The 22,203-nt window shown below is 59.8% G+C and overlaps 1 protein-coding gene across 4 annotated transcripts in view; it reads left to right on the plus strand.

The window, feature by feature from the left end:
• The window catches only part of CAMKK2 (calcium/calmodulin dependent protein kinase kinase 2), a 42,079-nt gene extending 21,074 nt beyond the window's left edge, over positions 1–21,005 (plus strand). Inside the window, exons 6-17 of one of the 4 annotated variants that reach the window (XM_028528180.2) lie at positions 292–425; positions 2,280–2,316; positions 4,660–4,681; positions 4,829–4,917; positions 6,013–6,212; positions 6,783–6,836; positions 9,225–9,298; positions 9,398–9,485; positions 10,580–10,708; positions 14,554–14,654; positions 15,162–15,204; positions 17,902–21,005. In XM_028528180.2, coding sequence (XP_028383981.1) covers positions 292–425; positions 2,280–2,316; positions 4,660–4,681; positions 4,829–4,917; positions 6,013–6,212; positions 6,783–6,836; positions 9,225–9,298; positions 9,398–9,485; positions 10,580–10,708; positions 14,554–14,654; positions 15,162–15,204; positions 17,902–18,069 — 1,139 coding nt within the window. In that variant the 3' untranslated portion in view covers positions 18,070–21,005. The remainder of the gene's footprint in view (positions 1–291; positions 426–2,279; positions 2,317–4,659; positions 4,682–4,828; positions 4,918–6,012; positions 6,213–6,782; positions 6,837–9,224; positions 9,299–9,397; positions 9,486–10,579; positions 10,709–14,553; positions 14,655–15,161; positions 15,205–17,901) is intronic. The other 3 variants (XM_028528181.2, XM_028528182.2, XM_028528184.2) reach the window with 3 other exon arrangements.
• The last annotated feature ends 1,198 nt before the right edge of the window (positions 21,006–22,203 follow it).

Here is a 22,203-nt window from a genome sequence, read left to right on the forward strand (position 1 = left end):
TCACAGTCTTTTGTTGTGCTGCCCAGGCGGACCCCCGACTTTTCCCCCGACCTCACTGAGCTGACCCTCCTGGTGGCCGGGATGAGGGGTACAGGACAGGAAGGAGGAAGGACCAAAGGCCAAGCGAGCGAGGGGCTTGTGCTTCCAGCCCCACCCCTTGTGGGGCAGCAGCAGGAGAGGCGGCGGATGAGGAGGGGGCTGTGCCACGCCCCCGCGGCGTCCGGTGCTGCAGCCCTCTTTGCCATGATGTCTCTTCACAGTGACCCTGAGATGGTCCATTGTCTCCTCCAGGTCGCCCCCCGCCGCGAGGCACCCGGCCAGCCCCGGGCGGCTGCATCCAGCCCCGGGGCCCCATCGAGCAGGTGTACCAGGAGATCGCCATCCTCAAGAAGCTGGACCACCCCAACGTGGTGAAGCTGGTGGAGGTGAGGCCGGTGGGGGGACGCGGCAGAGCGCCTGGCTCTGGTTTTCCCTGGGGGCCACGCCGGTGCTTCCCACGGAGAGCCACGTCACACCCAGTGGCTTACTGCTGGGCTGAGTGGTAGTAACGGACTCGGGCTCCTTCCCCCTGGGATTGGATGTCACCCCTCCCCCCGGCCCCCACTCTCTCTGGCGTTGCACAGATAGGGAAACCGAGAGGCTCAGATGGGTGCTGAGGCTGGCCCTTGGCTCACTGCTGTCCCTTTGGAGCTGGTTCTCTTTCTTCTGCTGCACGCGCATGCGCGGCACCACAGCAGCCACACACCTCTAGACACGTGGGCGAGGCAGGATCTCGAGAGGACCTTGTTCACAGAGCCGGGTGGAGGGAGGGCCCTGTTCCGTCTGTAGCTGGCCGGTCACTCTGGGCCAGCAGTTCCCCTGCTGTGGTGTCAGGCTTCGTTGACTCTCACACGTGCTCCCGCATGTGGCTTGTCGTGACATCATGTACCACGCGGCTCCTGCACGAGCCCGCTGCACCAGTCAAGGCTGAGAATGAAAAAAGGCAAACACTGTCTTCATTTTGGAGTAAAAACTGTTTGACCTCGTGGACCCCCTAGAAGCATTTCGGGGATGCCCAGAAGTCCCTGGACCACATTTTAGGGCACCTCCGGTCCAGGTGACAAAGACTCGTAAGCGGTGTGTGAGAGGCGCTTTGCCGACTACACGGGTGTGCACGGTCCGGCGGAAGTGCGAGTAGGTGCAGCCGGCATCTCAGGGAGGTGTCTCAGGGTGGTGATGTTTGAGACCGCCCGGTTACCAAGGGTAACGCGGGGGAAGGAACAGCATGTGTAAAGGGCCAGAGGCCTCTGTTGGGAGGGGTACGTCCTGCGTCCTGGCCTTGGGTCGGCGTGAGAGTCAGCAGCCGCGCTACCTGGGCCCGTGGGGGACGGCCCTCCAGGTGGGCCAGACACCAGGTGTGCTTCTCCCCCGCAGTGCAGGGCCTCGGGCTCCGGCTGGGCCGCCCTGGGCCTCTGCCTGGAGGTCAGCCCTTTCCCAGGGCTCTCCCCTGTGGATCTGGGGTGGCTGGGGTAGGGGAGTGTCACGTGGGAAGAGGAAGGGGGTCCAGTCCAGCCAAGGAACCTGCCTTTGTTTCTTCTGGAAGAAGAGAGGCCGCGGGATCTTGAGCAGACACGTTAGAAGGAGCCCAAGGAGCCTCCCCTCTTCCTGCTGCCCTGCGGCTTCCCCGTGCACCGACACCGTCCGTTCTTCAGGTGTTCCCTGAGCACCTGCTCTGTGCCTCGCCCTCTACGGGGCCCGTGGATGCAGCCGCGGTGTGTCCGCAGCCTGGTGCCCGCCCTTTGGGGGGGGAGGAGAGGTCTGGTGGAAATGGCGAGGAGGTGGCAGCCGAGGCCGTGAGGGCAGGAGACAGAGAGAGGGCCGTGGCCCTGCCGGGCAGGGAGGCCTCGTGTCCTGCTGGGGTCGGGGAGAAGGGGTCAGGAGTTGAATGTGCACCCTGAGAACCCATCCAGCTGTGTCCTTTTCACTCAAGCCGAGATGCTTCCCAGGGAGGAATCTGCTGCCTCCTTTTCGTAACCTCCTTTCCGGGGGTTTTGGACGGCCCAGGGTTGGGCTAGACGGTGCTCACTTCCCAGATGGCCCTTCGAGTCGCATGCTGTGTCTGTCCCTGTGCCCTTCACCTTGACGGGGGGGCGGGGGGAGGGGAATGAGCCGCACAGCCTTCCTGTTGGCAAAAGCAGTCACACGGAGGCCGCTTCCTTGCCGCTCATACCTTTTGTCTCTCTCTCTCTCTCCCCTCCCCGCTCCTGTTTCCGGCCTGTTCCGTGTGGCCGTGCCAACAGGTCCTGGACGACCCCAACGAGGACCATCTGTACATGGGTAAGACTCCAGCCCTTGCCTTCTGCCGCCCCTGCTTGGGCAGCTGTGCCTGCCAAGGCCCAGGTGTCTGCTAGAGGCAGCCCTGCCCCTGACCTCTCTGGCCAAGGACAGCAGCTCCTCTCCCAGTTCAGCGGGGCCCCGCAGTGCCCCCACAGAACGCCGTGAAAGCGAGAGCCCTGGCTGGCGTGGCTCAGTTGGTGGGAGCATTGTCCCGCAACTGTAACCGAAAGATTGCAGGTTCGATTCCCGGTCAGGTCACGTACCTAGGTGGCGGGTTCAGTCCCCAGTTTGTGTGCCCACGATCCCTGGTCCGAGTGTGTACATAGCAAGCAACTGATGCTTCTCTGTCACACTGAAGTTTCTGTCCCTTCCTCTCTCTCTAAAAAGCAATGAAAAGATGTCCTCAGGTGAGAATTAAAAAAAATTATTTAAAAAAATTTGTGAAAGAAAGAACCACAAAAATGTGAACACTACAGAATCGCAGTGTTTCTCCAGACATGGCAGCATCCCCACTGTAAGTGTATGGGATGATTTGAGCTGGCGCATGGACAAAGATTAAAAAAAACTTTCTCAGATTCAATTTATTATTATGTAGGAAAAACTCTAGCCAGCACACTAAACTCATGATTTCATGGATGTTGTTACCTAGGGTAAGGCTAAAAATTTTAAAGCTGGGTCAACTTAAAGAAAAAAAAAAAGAAACAATTGATACCGCATTTTTTGGACTATAAGACACACTTCCCCTCCAAATTTGGGAGGAAAAGGGGATGCGTCTTATAGTCCGAATGTAGCTGGCCTGGCTCGCTGTGGTGGAGTGGGGTCACAGGTTATTAAATATTTTGCCACATTTTTTGCTTCAGAAATGTTTCCCCTATTTTCCTCTAAAACCTAGGTGCATCTTATGGTACAGTGTATCTTATAGTCCTAAAAATATAGTCATTTATGTGATATATAGATACGGCTAGATTCCAAACACAATAGGCAAATGAGTGAAATTGGAGGAAATTCAGCAGAAATCACAAAATGTAGAAGGAACTTTTTTGGTCCCAAATGATACCCCAGCCTCATTCCCTCACGTGGAGCCCTGGGCCTGACTCCACATGGCTTCGGGCTGTTCCTGAGGAGGTTGGTTGTTCATTCAACAAACATTTCCATTTGTCAGGCCCTGTCCCAGGTCCTCCAGGAACAACACTCAAAACTGTCTGCTCTCAGGATGCTACCTTGTGGCTCTAGGGAGGGCGGTCAGACCCACTCAGCCCCGAAGCATTATGGGTAGGCTCTGAAGGCACACCTTGGAGACCAGCGAACCTGAGCAGGGCCAGGGAGCCAGGAGTCCAGGTTAGGGGACTGGGCAGTAGAGTGGCATTTTGTGAAGGGCAGTGGGGACCAGATGGCAGAGGACATCGTACACCCTTGTCAAACCTTGCCCTTTACCCCGGGCAAGAAGGGCGCCATTGGACAGTCTGAGCAGAGAAGTCCCGTGAGTATAAAAAGAACCACGACCCACGCTCCCAAGAGGAGTTTCGTGTGGACCGGGCAGTTTCGAGGGCAATTTTCACTTCCCGAGGTGCCTGGGTGACACGGAGCCACACTGACCTTTGGTATTTGACTCCGGCGGTCTGGGGGTGCTCTCCAGGGGAGCCCTCAAGGCCTGTGGCAGGCCCCAGCGAGGGTCCCGCAGCTGCAGGCCTGGCCCCCAGTGGGTGTAGGACATGATCGATATTTCCGGAGGTTAGAAACCTCCCACCCGCCGCCCAGCCCCGAGCACGGTTAAGCTGTGAGCGACTGAAAATAGACCTGTTTTAGCGGGCCAGCCTCCCCCATGCGGGCGGGTTTGTGGCGCTTGGGTGGGTGGGAGGAGGTGCGGAAATTCACGAAGCAGCTTTTGAAAGTTGCGACTTACATAACCGAGGCAGGAGAGGCCGGCGCGGAGGGACCGCGCTCCTGTCTGCCGCCCTGGCTTCAGCGCACCGCCTTTGCTTCTAGCCACCGTGGTCTGAAGCCACGGCGCCTCCGCCCTGCCTCTGTTCTGCCTAAGGCTGTTGATGACCTTGAAGCCAGGGAAGGGCCCCCCATCCCTGGGCCCCCCAAGTCCAGTCTCTCCTTTTTTTTTTTAAAGATTTTTAGAGAAGGGAGGGAGAAAGAGAGAGAGAGAAACATCAATGTGCGGTCGCTGGGGGGCATGGCCTACAACCCAGGCATGTGCCCTGACTGGGAATCGAACCTGCGATGCTTTGGTTCGCCGCCCTTGGCTTTTAGGGGCAGTTGGGAGGAGGGGAAGATAGGGAGGAAGGCAGGTCTCCAATTTCCAATGTAACAATTTACCCCTCCTCTTCCCTGCAGTGTTCGAACTGGTCAACCAAGGGTGAGTGTCTCGACCCCCCAGTGGGTGTGGCACCCAAAGCTTCTTGGGCCGCGGCGCTGAGCGAGGAGGCGGTGCTGGGCTCGGTGGTGAGGAGGAGGTGCAGGCCGGGTGTCTGTTTCGCTTCTCACGCGTGTGTGGACCTTTCAGGCCGGTGATGGAGGTGCCCACCCTCAAACCGCTCTCCGAGGACCAGGCCCGTTTCTACTTCCAGGATCTGATCAAAGGCATCGAGTACTGTAAGCATGGCCTGGGGGAGGAGTCTTGCCCAGGGGTGCTTGGCATTCCCAGCAGTGGGGTGGCGGGGAAGCGGGGTGTTTCTCATTTTCCTCCTACAGCTGGAGGAGGTGGGCGGGAAACTCAGTTGTCTGAGGTGCAGAGTCACAAGCCGCTGCAGACCCCCACCTGTGGCCATGCCCCTGGCCACAGAACCCCTTATTCTTGCCACATGGGACAATTAGGAGCAATGGCAAGAGTGACCGAGGCCCTGCCAGGGGCTCTGCTGCCATTGTCCCTGACTCACAACCACCCTGGGACAGGGGTCCTGTTTATCTCCTGGAACTTTAGTCTTCGCATCTGTGAAATGGGAACACAGTGTCCCTTCCCTGGGCTGAACTCAGCTAGGGCACATCCGTGGTTCTGATTGGCTGGCGATGTTTCTGCTTTTGGTGGTTAAACACTTTCAGTCTTACGCTTGCCTGTCACATCAGGGTTGTTACAAAATTAAATGGGGGTGCATGGGAAGGAATTCACACAGGGCTAGGCCCCAGGCTGGGCACTCAACACAGGGAGCTGCTGGTCCTGTTACCTGTACGGTCGCCTCCTCCTCCATCACCACCACCACCCTCATCACCACGACTGCTGAAGAAATGCAGGGACAGCTCGCCAAGTCCCCAGTCCCACTTCCTGGTCACACTTCCACTCGACCTGCTGTAGTCCTTGCGGGTTCAGTGCGCTGGCTGAGTGTCGGCGTTAGTAAACGAACACCCTTTGTCTCAAGTCTTGAGGCTTCTGGCTCCACGAAAACTCACTCTGCACTGTCACTGGCGGCCGAGATGGTCCCAGGTGGCTCCTGATTGCTCCTGGCCACTGGGGGTTTGCCCCTCCCTTTTGAGGCCGGGGAACGTCCTTCAACACCCTGTTCCCCCTCTTCCTGAGCTGTGGGCATGCAGTCCAGCAGGTCTTAGAGGGGGGTAGGATCGGCAGGGGGCCATGGGAGAACACAGGCGTCCACGTCCGCGTGTCTGGGCTGTGGGCACCCCCCCCCTCCCTGCCCGCACTGCTCACGTGGTTTTCCTGCCCCACCCCACACCGCCCCCTTCCGGCGCCCCCAGTGCACTACCAGAAGATCATCCACCGGGACATCAAACCTTCCAACCTCCTGGTGGGAGAAGACGGGCACATCAAGATCGCCGACTTCGGCGTGAGCAATGAGTTCAAGGGCAGCGACGCGCTCCTCTCCAACACCGTGGGCACGCCCGCCTTCATGGCGCCCGAGTCGCTCTCCGAGACCCGGAAGATCTTTTCCGGGAAGGTGGGTCTGGGCCCGCCCGAGATGCCGAGTTCTGCCTGTGATCGGGGTCCTTCTGCTTGCAAGTGGCAAAAACCCAGCTCAGCAGTGGAGGCCGTTATATAATGTGGATGAACGAGGTCCACGTGGCTTTGGGTTTGGTTAGGTACGGAGATTCAAACAGGAGTCCGCCTCTCCATCCCTTAGGTCTGCTTTCCTGAATTGGTTGCCTCCCCAGGTGGGTTGGTCCCCCTTGGCTCCAGGCCCCTTTCTACCGGTTTACCGACCTCAGCAGGAAGACCGTTTGGCTTCCTGAAGAGCTCCCGCGAAAATTGCGGGGTTGGCTCTGATTGGCTCAGGGTGGGTCATGTGCTCCTCCTTGAACCAATGACTGTGGCTTGGGGAAGTGCTGGGTCCTGTGCCCGCCCAGAGGCTGGGGGCAGGCTCAACCCCACTTCCGCTCCCCGGACTCGGAGTCCGGAAGTGGCTCCCCAAAGGGAAGCGGGAGGAGTGGATGCTGGATGGGCAGAAGCGGCAGACGCTGTTCATCCACCACCGTGTCCGCTCACACGAAGCTCCTTTCTTTCCTTGCAGGCCTTGGATGTGTGGGCCATGGGTGTGACGCTGTACTGCTTCGTGTTCGGCCAGGTAACAGGGTGGGGGTGTCCCGCCTCCTGAGCGTGGCTGGGTGGCCCCAGGGATTGATAGTTTCCTTTGCAGGGAGACAGTTTGTATTCCTTTATAAGTTGTATCACTTTATTTCCCCGGTTAGAGCTGCATAGGAAAAAGGGTGCCTTCTCAGAGGTGCCTGTCCTACCTGTGAAAGGGAGATCTGTGGAAGGATGGGCAGAGGCTCGGAGAGGCTGTAGACAGTTGGTAGACGCAGGCCAGCGCAGCAGATGCGCCACTCTGTCCCTTCTGACACCCGAGACAGACATCACTAATCAATACCTGCATCTTGCCTCCTGAGGCTGGTCCCACTTTGATGCTCTTCTTAACATACTGTCCCAAGAAGCCGTGTGTTGGAGGGACAGAATTGGAATGGAAGTTAAAATCCATTTGGCATTTTTGATTTAAGGAGTACTATTTTGTCTTTTTTGGGGGGAGGGGGTCCTTTTTTATATTACTGATATTTAAGGGCTTACATTTTTAACTCCGAAGTTCTGATTGGTTGTGAACAATCAAAGCGTGGATTTTCCCTCTGCAAGAGCCTGTGTTCCTCCTGAGGAAAGCTTCAGAAACGGGGTCTGTGAGGACCTGGAGGAGTTAGTAATCTCCTGCTCCCAACATTGGATCAGAAACTTTTCAGTCACATAGCAAAGCTGAAGGAATTGTACCGTAAACACCCACACAGCCGCCCCCTGGGTTCTGCCATAAAGAATCTCGCTTTATTCCATGTCTGTCCTCAGTCTGCCTTTAAAATTTTTTTATTTTATTTTAGAGTAAGTTACCAACATCTCTACCATCTCTACATTCCCAGTGCGTCAGAGTGTGATTGCTAGCTGGAGTTCACTATTCGTTGGAGGTTCTCTCTTTCTCCTTCTCTGTCTCTCTCTCTTCTCTGTAAAATTGACATGTAGTGAAATGTACAGATCTTAAGTGCATTCTTTAATGAGTTCTGTCAAACAGATACACCTGGATAATTATTGCTCTTAATGAAATCACTTTCCTTGGACAGGAGTGGAGCAGGGCACTTTCTGAGATTTTTCCAACCTTTTAAGCACTCACATAAAGAAAGGTTCTTTTTTCCAGTGTAACACCTTGGGCTCCTCTGGGTCAGGCCCTCCGCTGGGTGAGACCCTCTGCTGGGTGAGACCCTCTGCTGTGAGTGCTGATTTGTCCCCCGGGGGGTGGGGCATGCATGGCTGCAGAGTCAGCCCAGGCTGGGCTGCAATGCCAGCTTTGCTCTTCTCAGAACGTGTCACTTGAGTTTCTGTTTTTCTCGTCTGTAAAATGGGGAGAGTACTGGTTATTTCTTATGGCTATGGAGAGGATCAACAGAAATCACTCAAGCACTCATTAATTCAGTAAGTCGCAGGTGGCAAACACAAGGCCCGTAGGCTGAATCCAGCCCTCCAACTTGTTTTATCTGGCCCGGCACCTGGTTTCTACCGGGCGGCAGCACTGAGTTCTCGCTTAACTGTTAAGGAGGAGTTACGTGTATACAGTCCTAAAGTTACATTCAGCCCTTTGAGGGCGACCTCGAGGCTGATGGGGCCCCCGGTGAGAATGAGTCTGACCCCTGCAATAAGCAGTTACTGCGCCCCTACTTTGTGCCGGGGGTGTCCCTGGGCAGTGAGGGGTCAGCAGTGAGCAAGACAGACAAACATCCCGCCCCTCTCAGAGCTGCTGTTCTGATGCTGGAGGTAATAAACAAATACATATGTAACATAATGGAGGAGGTAATAAACAAATACAGATGTAACTTAATGCAGGAGGTAATAAATACATTTACGAAGGCTGCGCAAGTGGTAAGCTAGTAAATAAATACATATGTAACATAGTGGTGAGTTAAACACAGATGTAACAATGTCAGGATAGGCCAGGGACAGGTGCTATGATGAGAAGGCTCGAGGTGGGGGCAGTGGGCGGGGCATGTCTGTTTCAGGCAGGAGCTTGGGTGGTCCTCCCTGAGGTGTGCTTTGATGAGTCACCTGGATGAGGGGAGAAAACTAGCCAGGCAGGTGTTGGTGGGGACAACTTTCCAGGCAGAGAGAACAGCCAGTGACGTGCTAGTCCCGAGAACATCAGTATGAGGCCCGGCCCAGGGTAAGCCCGCACTGCCGTTACTGTGATGAAGTTTTCGTGGAATTATTATTGTCCACACAGTAGGTGGGTGAAGAAGAGTGTTTGCTTTTTACCCCCGATCCTTCTAGGACTTGGTTGCGGGGGATATGGAAACTGCTCCCTCCCTAGATCAGGCCCCTGGGCTGTTGGTTTCTGTGCTGTGACCCAAGTGGGGTGGCCCCAGCACAGGGTGCCCTTTGCGGGACGGGGGTGCCAGCCACCCACGGGCGAGTTCACCTCCCTTTGCAGTGCCCGTTCATGGACGAGAGGATCATGTGTTTGCACAGCAAGATCAAGAGCCAGGCCCTGGAGTTTCCCGAGCAGTGAGTATCGCCCAGCCGTGCCGAGTCACCGCCTTCCCTGAGCCTTGAGGGGTCCTGGGTGTCTGTCTTTCCAACTTCCGACGTGCGTGTTCCCCCCAGGCCCGACATAGCTGAGGACCTGAAGGACCTGATCACCCGCATGCTGGACAAGAACCCCGAGTCGAGGATCGTGGTGCCGGAGATCAAGGTACCTGGGGGCCACCGCCGCCCTGTCGGGCATATGCCACTGGCTTGGCCTGTGTCCTCTGCTTGGATTGTTTGGCTCAACCCTGCCTTGGCCAGGACCCGCGCCCCACATCCGTCGTGCCATGCCCTCCTTGGTTCCGCTGCCCTGCCGTGCCCTGGGGCCTCTGGGTTGCTGGGGGCTGGGAGGGGGCGGGAGGAGGATCTGGGGCCTGTGTTGGTGTGACTGTGGAAGTGGAACCCGCCGCCAGCGGGCAGCTCGCGCTCACTCCGATTGGCTTGGGCTGGTGGCGTCCACCCTCCTCGGACTGGACTGCGGCCTGTATGCTCCACGCCCTGGCTGCCCAAGTCCTGGGCCCTTGCCTTGACCCTGCCCATCCATGTGAAGATGGCAGTGAGGGTGGGCGGGGGTCAGTGAGCAATTTGACCCCGCGCCTCACGCTGGCCTGCCGAATTCCACCCTGTAGCAGAAAGCACTGTTAGGGGAGACCCCCGCTTACCCGTACACCGCAGCCAAGGCACACGCACACATCTGGCCCTTTAAGAAACCTGGAGATTTGCTTTGGGAACCCTTGGGCACCTAGCCCACTAGCCTTTGAAGAGGGGGAAGCCCAGAATGTTACAGAGGAGGGCTTGGACCCTGGGGGGGCAGTGGGGGGCAGACCCTGGCACGGGTCCTCTCCTGACTGTGTCCTCCCAGCGGGTCTTGGCCGCTGTGCCTCCCCGAGCCTCTGTCTGCCTTTCTGTAAAGTGGGGCGCATGCTGCCTGCCTGAGCTGGGCTTCCCAGGCACCGGGGAGAGCTGCTGGAGAGCGAGGGGTGCTCCTCGGGCAGCCGTGAGGGGCACATGCCAAATTCCAGTCACTTCCGCCGAGAGCACGTCCCAGCCTCGTAGCTCCCTCCCGTTCTCTGGCTCCTGTCTTTCCCTCCCTCCTGGCTCCACCCCCTCCCTCTGCCTGGCTTCTCGGCTCTCTTGCCCATCTGACCTCAGGCCACTGCCTGTCCCCTCCTGCATCCCTTCCCCGGCTGCCGCTGCCGCGCTGTCCTGCCTCTGGGAGCCAGCTGCGCCCACCCCTCACCCCTCCTGTCGTTCTTGAAGCTGCACCCCTGGGTCACGAGGCACGGGGCGGAGCCGCTGCCGTCGGAGGACGAGAACTGCACGCTGGTCGAGGTGACCGAAGAGGAGGTCGAGAATTCGGTCAAACACATTCCCAGCCTGGCGACCGTGGTAAGGGTCATGGACCGCTGACCTAGAGCAGGGACAGAGAGAGTCGCCAGGGACGGGCCCCCTGAGAGGACAGGCTGGGACACGGGGGCGCTGAGAGGTGGACGCTGGGCCTGAAGGTCAGGGGATGGCTGGCTGGCTGTGCCCTCACCGACAGCCTCAGCCTCTGGGCCTTGGGCACACGTCCGGCCAGGCGCCCCTGGACCGTCCAGCCTGAGCTCTGTCTGCAGCCACCCCCGACCTGACGGTGGGGAAGGGCAGCCCCTCTCCTCCACGGATCCCACCGCCCCTTCCCGAATCCCTGCTTTCAGAGCCTGTCGGGGGAGCGGGAGGGGGTGAGGGACCAGGGCAGTGCCAGGGAAGGAGCCGGAGCTGAGGTCTGGGGGGGCAGCGTTCCCGCCAGGGTGGGTCTCCAGTCTCCAGGGCGAGGGCTCAGCTCAGCTCACGTCTGTCACTCAAGTGGCTCCAGGGCCAGGGGCAGGGCTCCCACCTCACACACCTCACTCAGGCCTCAGCGCGTCAGCCACTTGCCCAGTCCCTGCCGCCAGGATGCCTGGCTCCAGGAGGGAGCCGAGGACCTGCAGGGGCCCGAGCCCAGGCAGTGGTCCCGGGGCAGAACCCAGCTGGCCGCCCACCCGCCACGGCTGCCTCCAAAGCCCCAGGCTGCGTCGGCCCGCAGAGAGGCAGGGCCCCGAGTGACAGACTGTCTCCCTGGGCGCTGGTGCCGGCTCTTCCTTTCCCAGCTTCGCACCCCTCCCTCCTGCTTCCTTTCTCTCTCCTTCCTCCGCACCCGGAGGCCATGGGCGGGTCCTCCATCCTCTCCCACCTTCCTCCTGCTCCCCCACCCGGAGCCTCTGCCTGACCTTCACTGTCAGAAACTGACCCACACCCACCCACCCTCTGTCCTCCCCGTCGGCACCCACATCCTGCACTCAGAGTGGGGCAGGCGGGCGGCTGGCGTCGGGCCCCAGCGCGGGATGTCCCCGGGAGAAGGCGTCTGTCTGTCTGGCCCTAGAGGTCTGAACCCGTCGTTGGTTGTCCGGGAAGCGCTCCAACGCCCAAGGGTTCTCAGGCCTGTGCTGGGGGCAGGGCGCAGTGGTAGAACCGTCGTGGAGAGGCAGATGCTGAGCACACGACCAATAAATAAACAACTGTGCGGGGTAACAGGGGCTGGAGACGTTCCCCTCGGTGGGGACGTGGCCCAGGGCACGGGTTGGGGAGTCGCCAGAAGAAGCGGCCCTGCACTGAGAGGCGGGGCAGCACCTGCAGTGTCTGGGTCGGGTCTGAATCGGGGCAGCACGACCCACCGGGGTGGGCCGTGGAGAGACACCAGGTGGAGCACGGAGTGCGGGGGCGAGGGAGGCAGTGGGGGCGGGGGTGGGGCTGGAGCAGGAAGTCCGGCCCCCAGCCCGTGCGGGGCACGGGGTTGCAGAGACGAACTAGGTCCAGCCGCAGCCCTTGTGAGGCTCCCGACCCCGCGAAAAAGATGGGTCCTCATGTGCGTGGCACGGTGACAGGCCAGCGCGGAGCGGGGGCTTCAGAGAGGAGGGGCTCCTTACTTGCACTGCTGGAGCTGGCAGGAGGGGTTGGCTGGTTCGAGGAGGCCACCGGGTGGGGGCGGGGCAGGGTGGTCTTGCCAGGGGCCATGACCTCTGCAAAGGCCCGGGATTGAGGGGCGGGGTGCCCCGGGAGCTGCAGAGCAGGGCCCTCACCGGGGGCATGGCCTTCATTCTCTAAGTCAGGTTTTTTTTTCCTTTTTTATTGAGATAGACTTCATGGGACATAGACTGGCACGTTTTAAAGGGAACGGCACAGTAGTGGCGTTTGTCCCATGCACGGTGCTGCGCGGCCGTCACCACTCACCTCGGTGGCTCTGGAACGCTGTCACCCTAGAGGAAGGCCCATCCCCATTAGCAGTCTCCCCGCCCTCTCCGGCCCTGCCCCCCGCCTGGCGCCCCGCCCACCGGTCTGCGCGGATCCCGGACAGTTCCTATAAAGGGGATTACGTCATCGTGTGTCTGGCTGCTTTCATTTAGTACAATGTTTCCGAGGTTCACCCGCATTGTAGCAGGTCACTCCTTTTCATGGTTGAGTAACAGCCCACTGTGGAGAGACCACATTTCACCTGTTCCTCAGTTGGCTGTTTAGGTGTTTCTATCGTTTGGTAAATCAGTGTTGTGGGGGGTCTTTTTTTGGTTTTGTTTTATCAACACTTAGCAGCAACCCCCTAAAAAATCAACTCAATACGTGAAACAGCTTGAAGAGGCACCGTGCTCTGCTGGGAGGGGGTGGGGGCCACAGTAGCCAAAAGCATCACCAGAAGGTGACTGGTTCACTCCCTCCCTCCAGAGCCTCCCATGGCGCCCTGGCTGGCAACAGGGTGGGTTCCAAACTCCTGTGGGCGAGGGATTGTAAGTCGGGGAGTGAGGGGGTCAGGGCTGGGTGTCGGGAAGGATGGGGGCAGGCTGGCTGGGTGAGGCTGGGCACCCGGGGCCAGAGGAGGGGTGTTCCCTTCTCCCCGAGGTCCTCTCCGCAGACACACGTTTCCCAACTCAGTCTGTTCGAGCAGATCGGGGTGGGGAGCGCGCCAAAGAGGACCCACCGCTGGCCGGGGGCAGGCCAGCCCCCAGCGCCTCTGAGTGTCTGCCCTCACAGCAGCCTGGCTGGCCCCAGAGTGCGGCATGTGCCCTGAGCTCCTTGCACCTGGACAGGTGTGTCCAATTCTTGATGACCGCGCAGTCCCCTGAGAAGACGGTGTCCTTGGGTGATGCTGGCAGGAAAACGCTACACCGGCTGCAGAAAACGGTCTGGCCATTCCTCAAAGTGTTAAACGTCGTTACCGTGTGATCCAAGCATTTCACTCCTGGGTGTACCCCGGAGCAGTGGAAATATTTTGTGTGGAAAAACATGTCCACACAAAAACTTGGACGCAAATGTTCACAGCGTTACTCACAACCACCGAAAAGTGGGAAGAAGCAGTGTGCACCTGTGGAGGAGGGGATAAAGAAAATGCCTTTGTACCCCTGCAAAGGAATATTACTCGGCCATGGAAAGGAAAGAAATACTGATACAATGTAGCTGGACCTCGAAAACACGCTGAGGGGAAGAAGCCAGACAAAGCCGCGCGCTGTGTGATTCCACTTACGTGAAGTGTCCAGGGGAGAGAGTCACAGAGATGGAGAGCAGACTGGTGCATGCTGGGGTCCGGGGGGGGGGGGGGGGGGGCCAGGGACGTCTCTGCTGATGAGGGCGAGGGGTCAGGGCTTCTTTCTGGAGTGACGGAAATGCTCTGAAATTAGATACACGGCATACACGAAAACCAGGGAATCGTGTACTTAAAAATGGTGAATTTTATGCTGTGGGAATTATAGTTCAGCTAAAAACACGTGCAGCACCCCTGTGCCCCATTATTCCTGGGAAACGGTAGTTGGTTTCTTGGCGTGGTCAGGGACGGTTTTCGCCAAACACAGAGGCCCGGCCTTGAAGGCGAGGCGGGTTGAGACAGGTTGATGGCTCCGCGGAGACCTGGTACCAGGGGTGCTGTGCAGACCAGCTGTCCCGGAGCACAGCGCCCCCTAGGGGCTGGGTGGGCCCAAGATGGGAGATGACGACCGGACTTGAATGTCAGACCAAGGACTTGGGCCCTTTTCTTGTTGGCCGCCAGGGGGCCGTGGGAGGCTTTGCCGGGTGGACCAGTCCGTTGGCCGTGGCTTTGGCGGCTCTGTCCCGGATTCTGCCTCGTGTCTGCCAAGGGCTGCCATCGGCCACAGGCCCTGGGAGCGGGCGAGGCGCTGGGGGAGGGGACGGTGAGGAAGGATGGTGGCCGACTCCCCTGTTCTCCCCTGCAGATCCTGGTGAAGACCATGATACGGAAGCGCTCCTTTGGGAACCCCTTCGAGGGCAGCCGGCGGGAGGAGCGCTCGCTGTCCGCGCCTGGGAACCTGCTCAGGTGAGTGCCCACCTGCCTTCCTGTGGGGCAGGGAGTGGGGGGCGGGGGCTGGACGCAGTGCAGAGCAATCGGGAAAGACTCCGACCAGACCTGGGCCCCCTGGGGAAGCCAGAGCGGCTGCTGGCCCGGGACTCGCCCCACCCTGGGCCCAGCCCACCGCCTCTGGCTGACAGCCGGTCCAGCCTGAAGTGGGACCTTCCTCAGGGGGCTGGCACTTTAACTGGGGGGCCCTTGACAGTCAGCAAGCCCTGTCGTGGTCCAGAAGCAGGCGTGCTCGCGGGGGTGGGGGGGCGGTGCGGTTCGGCCCTGTGCAGGGGGAGCAAGCCAGTCTCGCCCAGGGACCCTGCACGTCACGGCACAGCGGGGTGGTATCCTCATAACTGCCCTGGCTACGGCTCTGTCGAGCTGGCGTCTGGGGTCTGTCTCTGGGGAGGGAGGGGGGGCACCCCTTGGCCCCCCCGGCTGTCCCTTCTCACTTCCCTTTTCCCTCCCCTCTGGCGATTCCAGCAAAAAACCAACCAGGCAGTGGGAGCCCCTGTCTGAGCCCAAGGTAAAGCCTGCCTGCCTGCCTGCGCAGTGGCCTCCGCCGGGGCCCGGGGGCGGGGGCAGCTGCTGCGCCCGCACGCACGCACGCACGGGGCGTCCCCAGCCCGGCGGATGCTCCTTTCTGCCACATCCGCCACGACCGGGCTCACCTTGGGCCTCTGGCCCCGGGCTGCCAAGGAGGGGCGTCCAGGGGCTTGGACCCGCGGACGGGTCGTGCATGTGAGCTGGGGCTGTGGGTGCATGGCGCTGCACCCGGAACGCCTGTGCATTCACCCCGGTCCGACGGCCCGGTCAGGCTCCCACGTCTGCTCGGCACGCGTCACGGGCCCGTGGCGGCATGGTCGGAGCCCAGGTCAGGCATGCTGCATCCGTGGCTCTCCAGCACCACCCACCCTCTCTTCTCCGAGGGGTTGAGACCTGGGGAATAAGTCCCCTTGCAGCTGGCTGCAAATTAATGTACAAGTCCTCTGCCTGGGGTGGGGGGGCTGGGTTTCTCCCCCGATCGGCCATCCCTCTTCCAAACATAGTGTATACCCAGGTCAGTGTTATTACCCGCACCTCCCCCGGCAGATGGGAATTTTTGTCCCTGTAAGACTGAGATGACAGATGGCATCCCTTCGGCCCCTCACACCACCCCCCACCCCCGCCAGCACCTGGGGCAGGGTAGCAATTCCAATCTTCTTCCCGCTGAACCTGAACCTCACCTGGGAGCTCCAGGCAGCCACTTCTGAGACTGACATGCAGCTCCAGTGAGCTAGAGTTCACACCACACACCTGCCCCACTCGGAGCGGGTACGTCCGTGGCTCTTCAGTACAGTCACGGAGCCATGTAACCACCCACTCCCGCCATCCCCCAGCCACCACTGAGCTGCCTTCCGCTGCCTAAGACCGGCCCGTCCTGGACCACCTCCTAGACACGGGGCCCCACGGCGTGTGGCCTCGCGTGCCTGGCCTCTCTCACCCAGCCCCCCGTTTCCAGGGTTCGTCTGTGGTGGGGCAGGTGTCGGCGCTTCATTCTTTTTTTTTTTTTATGGCCAACTAATATTTCACGGTGCGGACAGGCCCCCTTGTATGTATGTGTCTGTTCCTCTGGCGGTGGACACTGTCCCCGCCTCCTGGCCAGCACGGATGAGGAGCGCTGCCGTGCGCGTGCGCGTCCCCGCGCCGGCCTTTGCTGTCTGATCGGAACTGGCTGGGACCGAACGCGTTGGCCGCTCCCACCACGGGAGTCGGCGCGTCTGCGGTGACGCAGGAGGCGTGCTTGTCTGCAGATTCTTCTTGCTTTTCCGGAGCAGGAAAAGCGGCCGTTGGCCATCAGCCGGCGGTCACCAGCCCGAGAAGGCTGTCTCAGTCCCTGCTGGACGTTCCCGGCCGTCTCTGCAGCCAGGCGACAGGATGGCCCGGCCTGTAGTTTGAGCCCCACGGGGTGACAGGGAGCAGAAGCCTGCTGGGCCGGCCTTTCTCTTCTCCACCTCAGGTTCAGGGTTTGCCTCCTGGCTCTGTGTGAGCCTGTTGTTTCTGTTCTTTTGCTTTTTCCCCGACGAGACATCAACAGACTGAAATGGGTCCAAAGGGCTTTACTGTCCCCTTATTCCTTCATCTGCAGTCCCAGCGACACCTGGGGGTTACCTGCGCCTGCCCCCGGCCCCCGGGTGGGGTGCTGTGGTGTCCACACGGCCCAGCACTCAGCAGAGCCCGAGAACCCAGTCAGTCACTGGAGGCGGTGGGCCCACGCCCCGCCAGCGCCTGCAGCGGGACCAGCCTGTGCAGCGGAGACCGAGGGCCTGTCTGGGCTCTGGCTGCAGCGCTCCTCCCCGGGGGACTTGGCCCTCCCCTGTGGCAGACACAGTAAGGCCAAGGAGTGGTTTTCATAGGGTTTTCTCTCTGGGAATGCAGGCAGCACGCTGTCCCTCCTGGGGCAGGGGCCTCCCCTTCCGGCCAGGGGTGCGCGGTGGACATCGGTTCTGTGCGGCAAGCCCACCGGCTTCCCTTCGAAGGGGCGACTGTGGGGGCCGTGGCGGAGGGTCTGGGCCGCTCCTCGGGGATTTCCCCGCACATCTGCGTCCCCCCAGCCATGTCTGTCACCCCAGGCAACTCGAGCTGGGGTGCCAAGGGCCATGCCCCACCCCCCCACCCCGAGGGACCCAGGACACTGCTCCTCCCACCAGCGGCGTCTGCTCCGCTGGCTCCCAGCGCCCAGAGGGGGGCGCCTCTCTCCGCGGGAGCGGTCCCTCCGGCCTGTGAGCCGGGGCCGTTGTTTCTGCTGACAGCTGTTCCCTGAAGGCCGGCAGCGTGTCAGGCTGAGCCCCAGCGGTCCTGCGGGCTGTCCCCAGGAAGTTCACCTGGTGACAAGTCCTGTCACTGTTCTGGACGAGGGACAGCTCATGTCCGGAAGGGGGTGGCGGTGGGGGAGTGCAGATAACAACAGCCTCAGCGAGCGCTCCATCGGCGCCGTGACCTTAGGCGTGGCGCAGACGGGTTCACAGGTGTTTTTATAGTTCCTTGTTATCTTTGGCAAATGACACTGGTTTTCCATGGACAGAGGGGATACAAGGTCCCCTTTGAAAATGTTATGTAAGCAAGGGACAAGGGGGAGGGAATCTGCAAGGAGAGGTTGAGTAAACAGCCCGGCAGGCCGCGTGGGAACCCGGAGAGGCAGGTTCAGGGCCCCTAACCTCGCTTTTCTGTTCTGCACGAGCAGGAAGCACGGCAGCGAAGACGGCCTCCGCGGGCCCGCCCCGCCCCCGCCGGGGGAGGAGGAAGTGCTCTTGTGAAAGGCGGCCCCCCGCAGGGGGAGAGTTGGGGGGCCCCTGGCCCCGGCCAGCAGGCACGCATGCACCCTCCGTGGCCCGACGACGCGATGGAGTAGCTGCCGACCGCCGTGACCTCGCATGCTCAGCGTCTCACCGCCCGGGCTGCGCTCCCCGCGTTTCCATAGCAGCATGTCTTACCGGAAGCACGTGTGTAGAGCCTTGCCCGTCATCTCTGGTTGTTGTTTTTTTTTTTTTTTTAATCCTTTGTTGTTTTAAAGGGGACAAAAAAAAGAGAGAGAGAGAAAAGAAAAAGAACTCCATGACATCGACCTTGGCCGCTGGCTGGCTGAACTGGCGTGAGGAGTTGCAGACCCAGACCCACATACACTCTGGGACAGTCGCTTTTTTAAAACATTTTTATGCCAAAAAAATCCTTCGCTGTGATCTTGGAACCATGGCCGCTGTCCCAAGCGAATGTGTGTGGGGTTTGAAAATCATGAAAAACGGGCAGAGAACTCCCACAGCGGGGTCCGAGACCCCAGAGGGGGTCCGCCGCCGTGTCTAAAGGGTGAGGAGTGGGTGTGGCCTCTTGTGCAAACCCCACACCTGACACGGCGCCACCCTCCAGGACCGCGGACTCACGAGTGGAGGCGGGGCTCGCCCTCGGTGGTAGCTGCAGGGAGCTTCGAGGCAACGTGTTTGTAAGAAGGACTGGAGCGTCGTTTTTATGCCTGGAGTTGTCAGAGAAACAGAAAGGGCTTGGTGTTTAAGTTGCTTTGCAAAGGTCGTGGTGGGAGAAGTTGCGCTTCAAGGACGCGAGTGTGTGTCTTTATGCCAGACACTTAAAGCGGAGTTCTCAAGGAGTTGACGGAGCTCTCTTAGTAAATCTCTTGTGAAATAACAACAACAACAAAAAACACATCAGGGTGAAATCCTGTACTTCCATGTATATTACATGGCTTGAGAGTGAACAAAGAAGCAAAAAGGTTCAATTCTCCAACCAGTCTGAACTCCAGAGGAGTTCAGAAATCGTTTCGAGCTTCCAGGATCTAGCCCACCGCTCCAGGCAGGCGTTAGAGCCCTGAAACTCACGCTTGTGTCTTAGCAGCTCAGCTTGTTCATCACCTGTGTCTTCTAGAGACCGCTACCGTTTTGTTCTCTCCCGAAACACTAGCTGAGTGTTGTTGTTAGTGAAACAGTCACCCGGTTGCTGGAGGGCCAGCTGGGAGATATGTTCATTTCACAGAGACGCAGACGGTCATCTGTGCCAGCAAAGCTCTGTTAGGGTCCACCAGAGAACTTCTGGGACCCTTTTAGAGGGGAGGCTGTTGCAACCTGGAGCGGTCCTCAGGGCCCTAGGGGACCAGGGCCTGGCGCAGGGCGTTCCCTTGTGTAGCCAAAAGTCCAGAAAGAAAAGGTTTACCTTTCTGACTTCCATCTGCTGTTGGGAAGTCTGGCTGCAGTTCAGGTGCGCCTTCTTCCAGACCCACGTGTGGGTGCGTCTGAAGTGCGGGGGGGTGGGAAAACTGGGAGGACTTTGGCCTGGGGAGACAGTACTGGGGTTCGGAAAGGCCTGCTTTCCTGTGATTTGTGTCCGATCAGCCATGGTACGAGGACGTTTTGCAGAGATGGAGAAGCAAGGACCTGTGCCCCCTGCCCAGGGCGTCCTTGGCTTCCACAGATCTCGACTGTGAACTCTCGAACTGTCGCTCAGCCAGAGTCTCCTTGCCGTGTTTTAGCCGTGCAGAATTAGGGGCTGCTGGTTTGCAAGAGCAAAGAATGCCCGTCTGATGGAGGAGGATATTCTCGCCTGCTTTTTTTCTCTTTCTGTAGCCTAGAACTTCCTCTTGCCCTCCTACGCTTGTTGGCATGTATGGGCCCCACCCCTTCTGGGAGCAGAGGGGCCCTGGTTCATTAGCAGTGAGCACCGCACGGCGGTTCGAGTCAGCTGGTCCTGGTCTCTGTCCAGGCCTGTCTGTGTGGAGTCCGGGGAGGGCGGGCCACACGCCGCGCTTCTGCAGAACCCCTGTGTTTACGGAGCCGCGTGGGGCAGTGCCCTCTGTCCCCCGCAACACCCTCCGGGGAAGGTTTCACGTGTGGCATGCCGGCCACTGGGCAGCACCCAGCTGCTGAGGCAGGTGGGTTGGGGGAGGCCCAAGTTCATTTTTTTTTTTTACAAAGGAACACCAAAGAAAGCTGTGGAAAGGAACTGCCACCCCCAAAAAGTCTAAGCAGAGAGGGCTGTTCCATAAAGTGTACCACCACCCTCTCAGACCCCATGCGTCAGTTTTCCAAAAACCGGCTCCATCAGGAGGGTGGGGGGGCAGCTGCCAGGAGCAGCTCTGTCGGGGGGGCCAGGAGGATGCCCGTCCGCTTCTCCCACTGCTGGCGCACCTGCGGGGCCCGTCTGGTGGAAGCGCCCCATGGCCTGCACCCGCGGCCTTGAAGGAAGCACAAGTCTCTCTCCCCATCTTTTCCTCTGACCTGTGCCACATCCCCCCCAGTCTGCTGGCTCATGGGCGGCTCCCGTGAAGCCTTCCCCGGCCCCTTGTGGGTGCCGGGGGCTGGGGAGGCCGTTTCCCCCGTGGTCCAGCCTTTCCCATGAGCAGGGGCTCCTGCCCTCACAGCCTTTCTGGAGCAAGGGGGCGCGTCCCTGCGCACTCAGACACGCAGGCTGGCCCCACGTGTTGCTCTCAGCCATCTTCCAAAGGGGAGCCTCACGTCGCCGGTGGGGAGAACCATGACCTCCACTTGCTTCTAAGGTGCTAGGGAAGGTTTCGAGGTGGCCGATCCCCATCTTCTCCAGCTTTCTGGGCCGAGTCCCGTGGGACTGCTGACTCTTCCAACCTGTGACCGACGCCCCGCCCGATGCTTCTGTCTCGCCCCCGGTCCTTTCTATGCATTGCCCTCTGATCAGGTGTACAAGTTAAATACTGTGTATTTATCCCTTACAGAGACGTGAACTGCAGAGAAAAGTAAGCCTTTGGTGTTTTTCCACAGATGTTTTGAGCTGCTCTGTAAACTTGAAATAAACAGACGGCCAAATGGTGCAAAGCCAGGCCTCCTGGGGACTCGTCTCTCGGTCATTGAGTTAGCACTCTCTGGGACGCCCGTCCCTTACGTCGGTTTTCCTCCCGTGGGTGAGGCCGGTGAGGTCAGAGGCCCTGGTCGGGGGGCATGCAGGCAGCATTATTCCACCCTTCTTCCTTCTTCCCTAATTCAAGCACGTCCCAGGGTCTCACTCCAAGTGTGAGGCCCCACCGGGAGCACCCGCAGCACCCGGGAGCGGTGCAGGTCCCCAGGCCTCCCCCACCTCAGGACCCCCAGGGGCTCCTCTGTGGGCACAGCTGCAGCAGGTGGTTCATCTCGCGGTTCTTCTGGTGGAGACCGAACAGGTAAGCCGCTGCCTCTAACCAGGCACTGGACAGCGTCGTCTGTGGGTCAGCATGCCACCAGGCGGGCATTAACCCCATGTTAGGGACCATCGCCTGGACCGGGCTCAGAAACGTCGGGTCAGTGGTGCAGGGCTTGTCCGATTTGTCAGCGAAGGTGGAGTCTCCCGGCTCGTCGACGGCGTCCGGTTCGCCTGCCCGCCGGAGACTGTTGCAGAACAGGCCGTTTCTCTGGGTGGGCGGCTGAGGGCCCCCTGCGTTCCAGTGGGGAGCTGGCCCGTGGCCTTGCTGGACTGGCTTTGCCCCCTGGGCTTCTGTTGTCAAAGGAGAGTAGGTGGAGTCCGCGAGACCCCCGTTCCGACGCTGCAGGCTGCAGTGCTGGCCTCCGGGGGCGAGCGCAGGTATGGCTACGAAAGACCCCACTGAGAATCCGGTGAAGGCCACGGAGGCGCTCACGGGTGCACCACTTTGCAAAGTGCTAGGGGTTCCGGAGACTCCCGGAAGCCCACCTCTGGGTACGAGGGTCTCTGCTTAAGAGGCGGCGCCAACAAGGGGGGGGGTGGCCGAACGTACGGTGACTCTGGTGGTTAAAATGAGCAACCAGTGCTGCGGCAGTGCCCACCCCCAGCCCCAGCTGGACCAGCCTGTCTTAGCAAAGCGGAGGCTGGAAGGAGTCTCCTCCACGCCAGGAAGCATCACGCCTCAGTCTGCAGGGGAAGAGCCCTTCCGGAAAATTCCAGCTCCATTTGAGCTGCGGGTTCAGGTGGGCGTTTTTCAAAAGCCGCATAACCCAGAGCTTTTCCAGGGGGATGCAGTAAGGCTTCCCCCCACCCCGCCCCCAAAGCAAGAAAAGCCCAG

This window comes from Phyllostomus discolor, chromosome 13, assembly GCF_004126475.2.
Source record: "Phyllostomus discolor isolate MPI-MPIP mPhyDis1 chromosome 13, mPhyDis1.pri.v3, whole genome shotgun sequence".
In the NCBI taxonomy this organism is placed as follows: Eukaryota; Metazoa; Chordata; class Mammalia; order Chiroptera; family Phyllostomidae; genus Phyllostomus; species Phyllostomus discolor.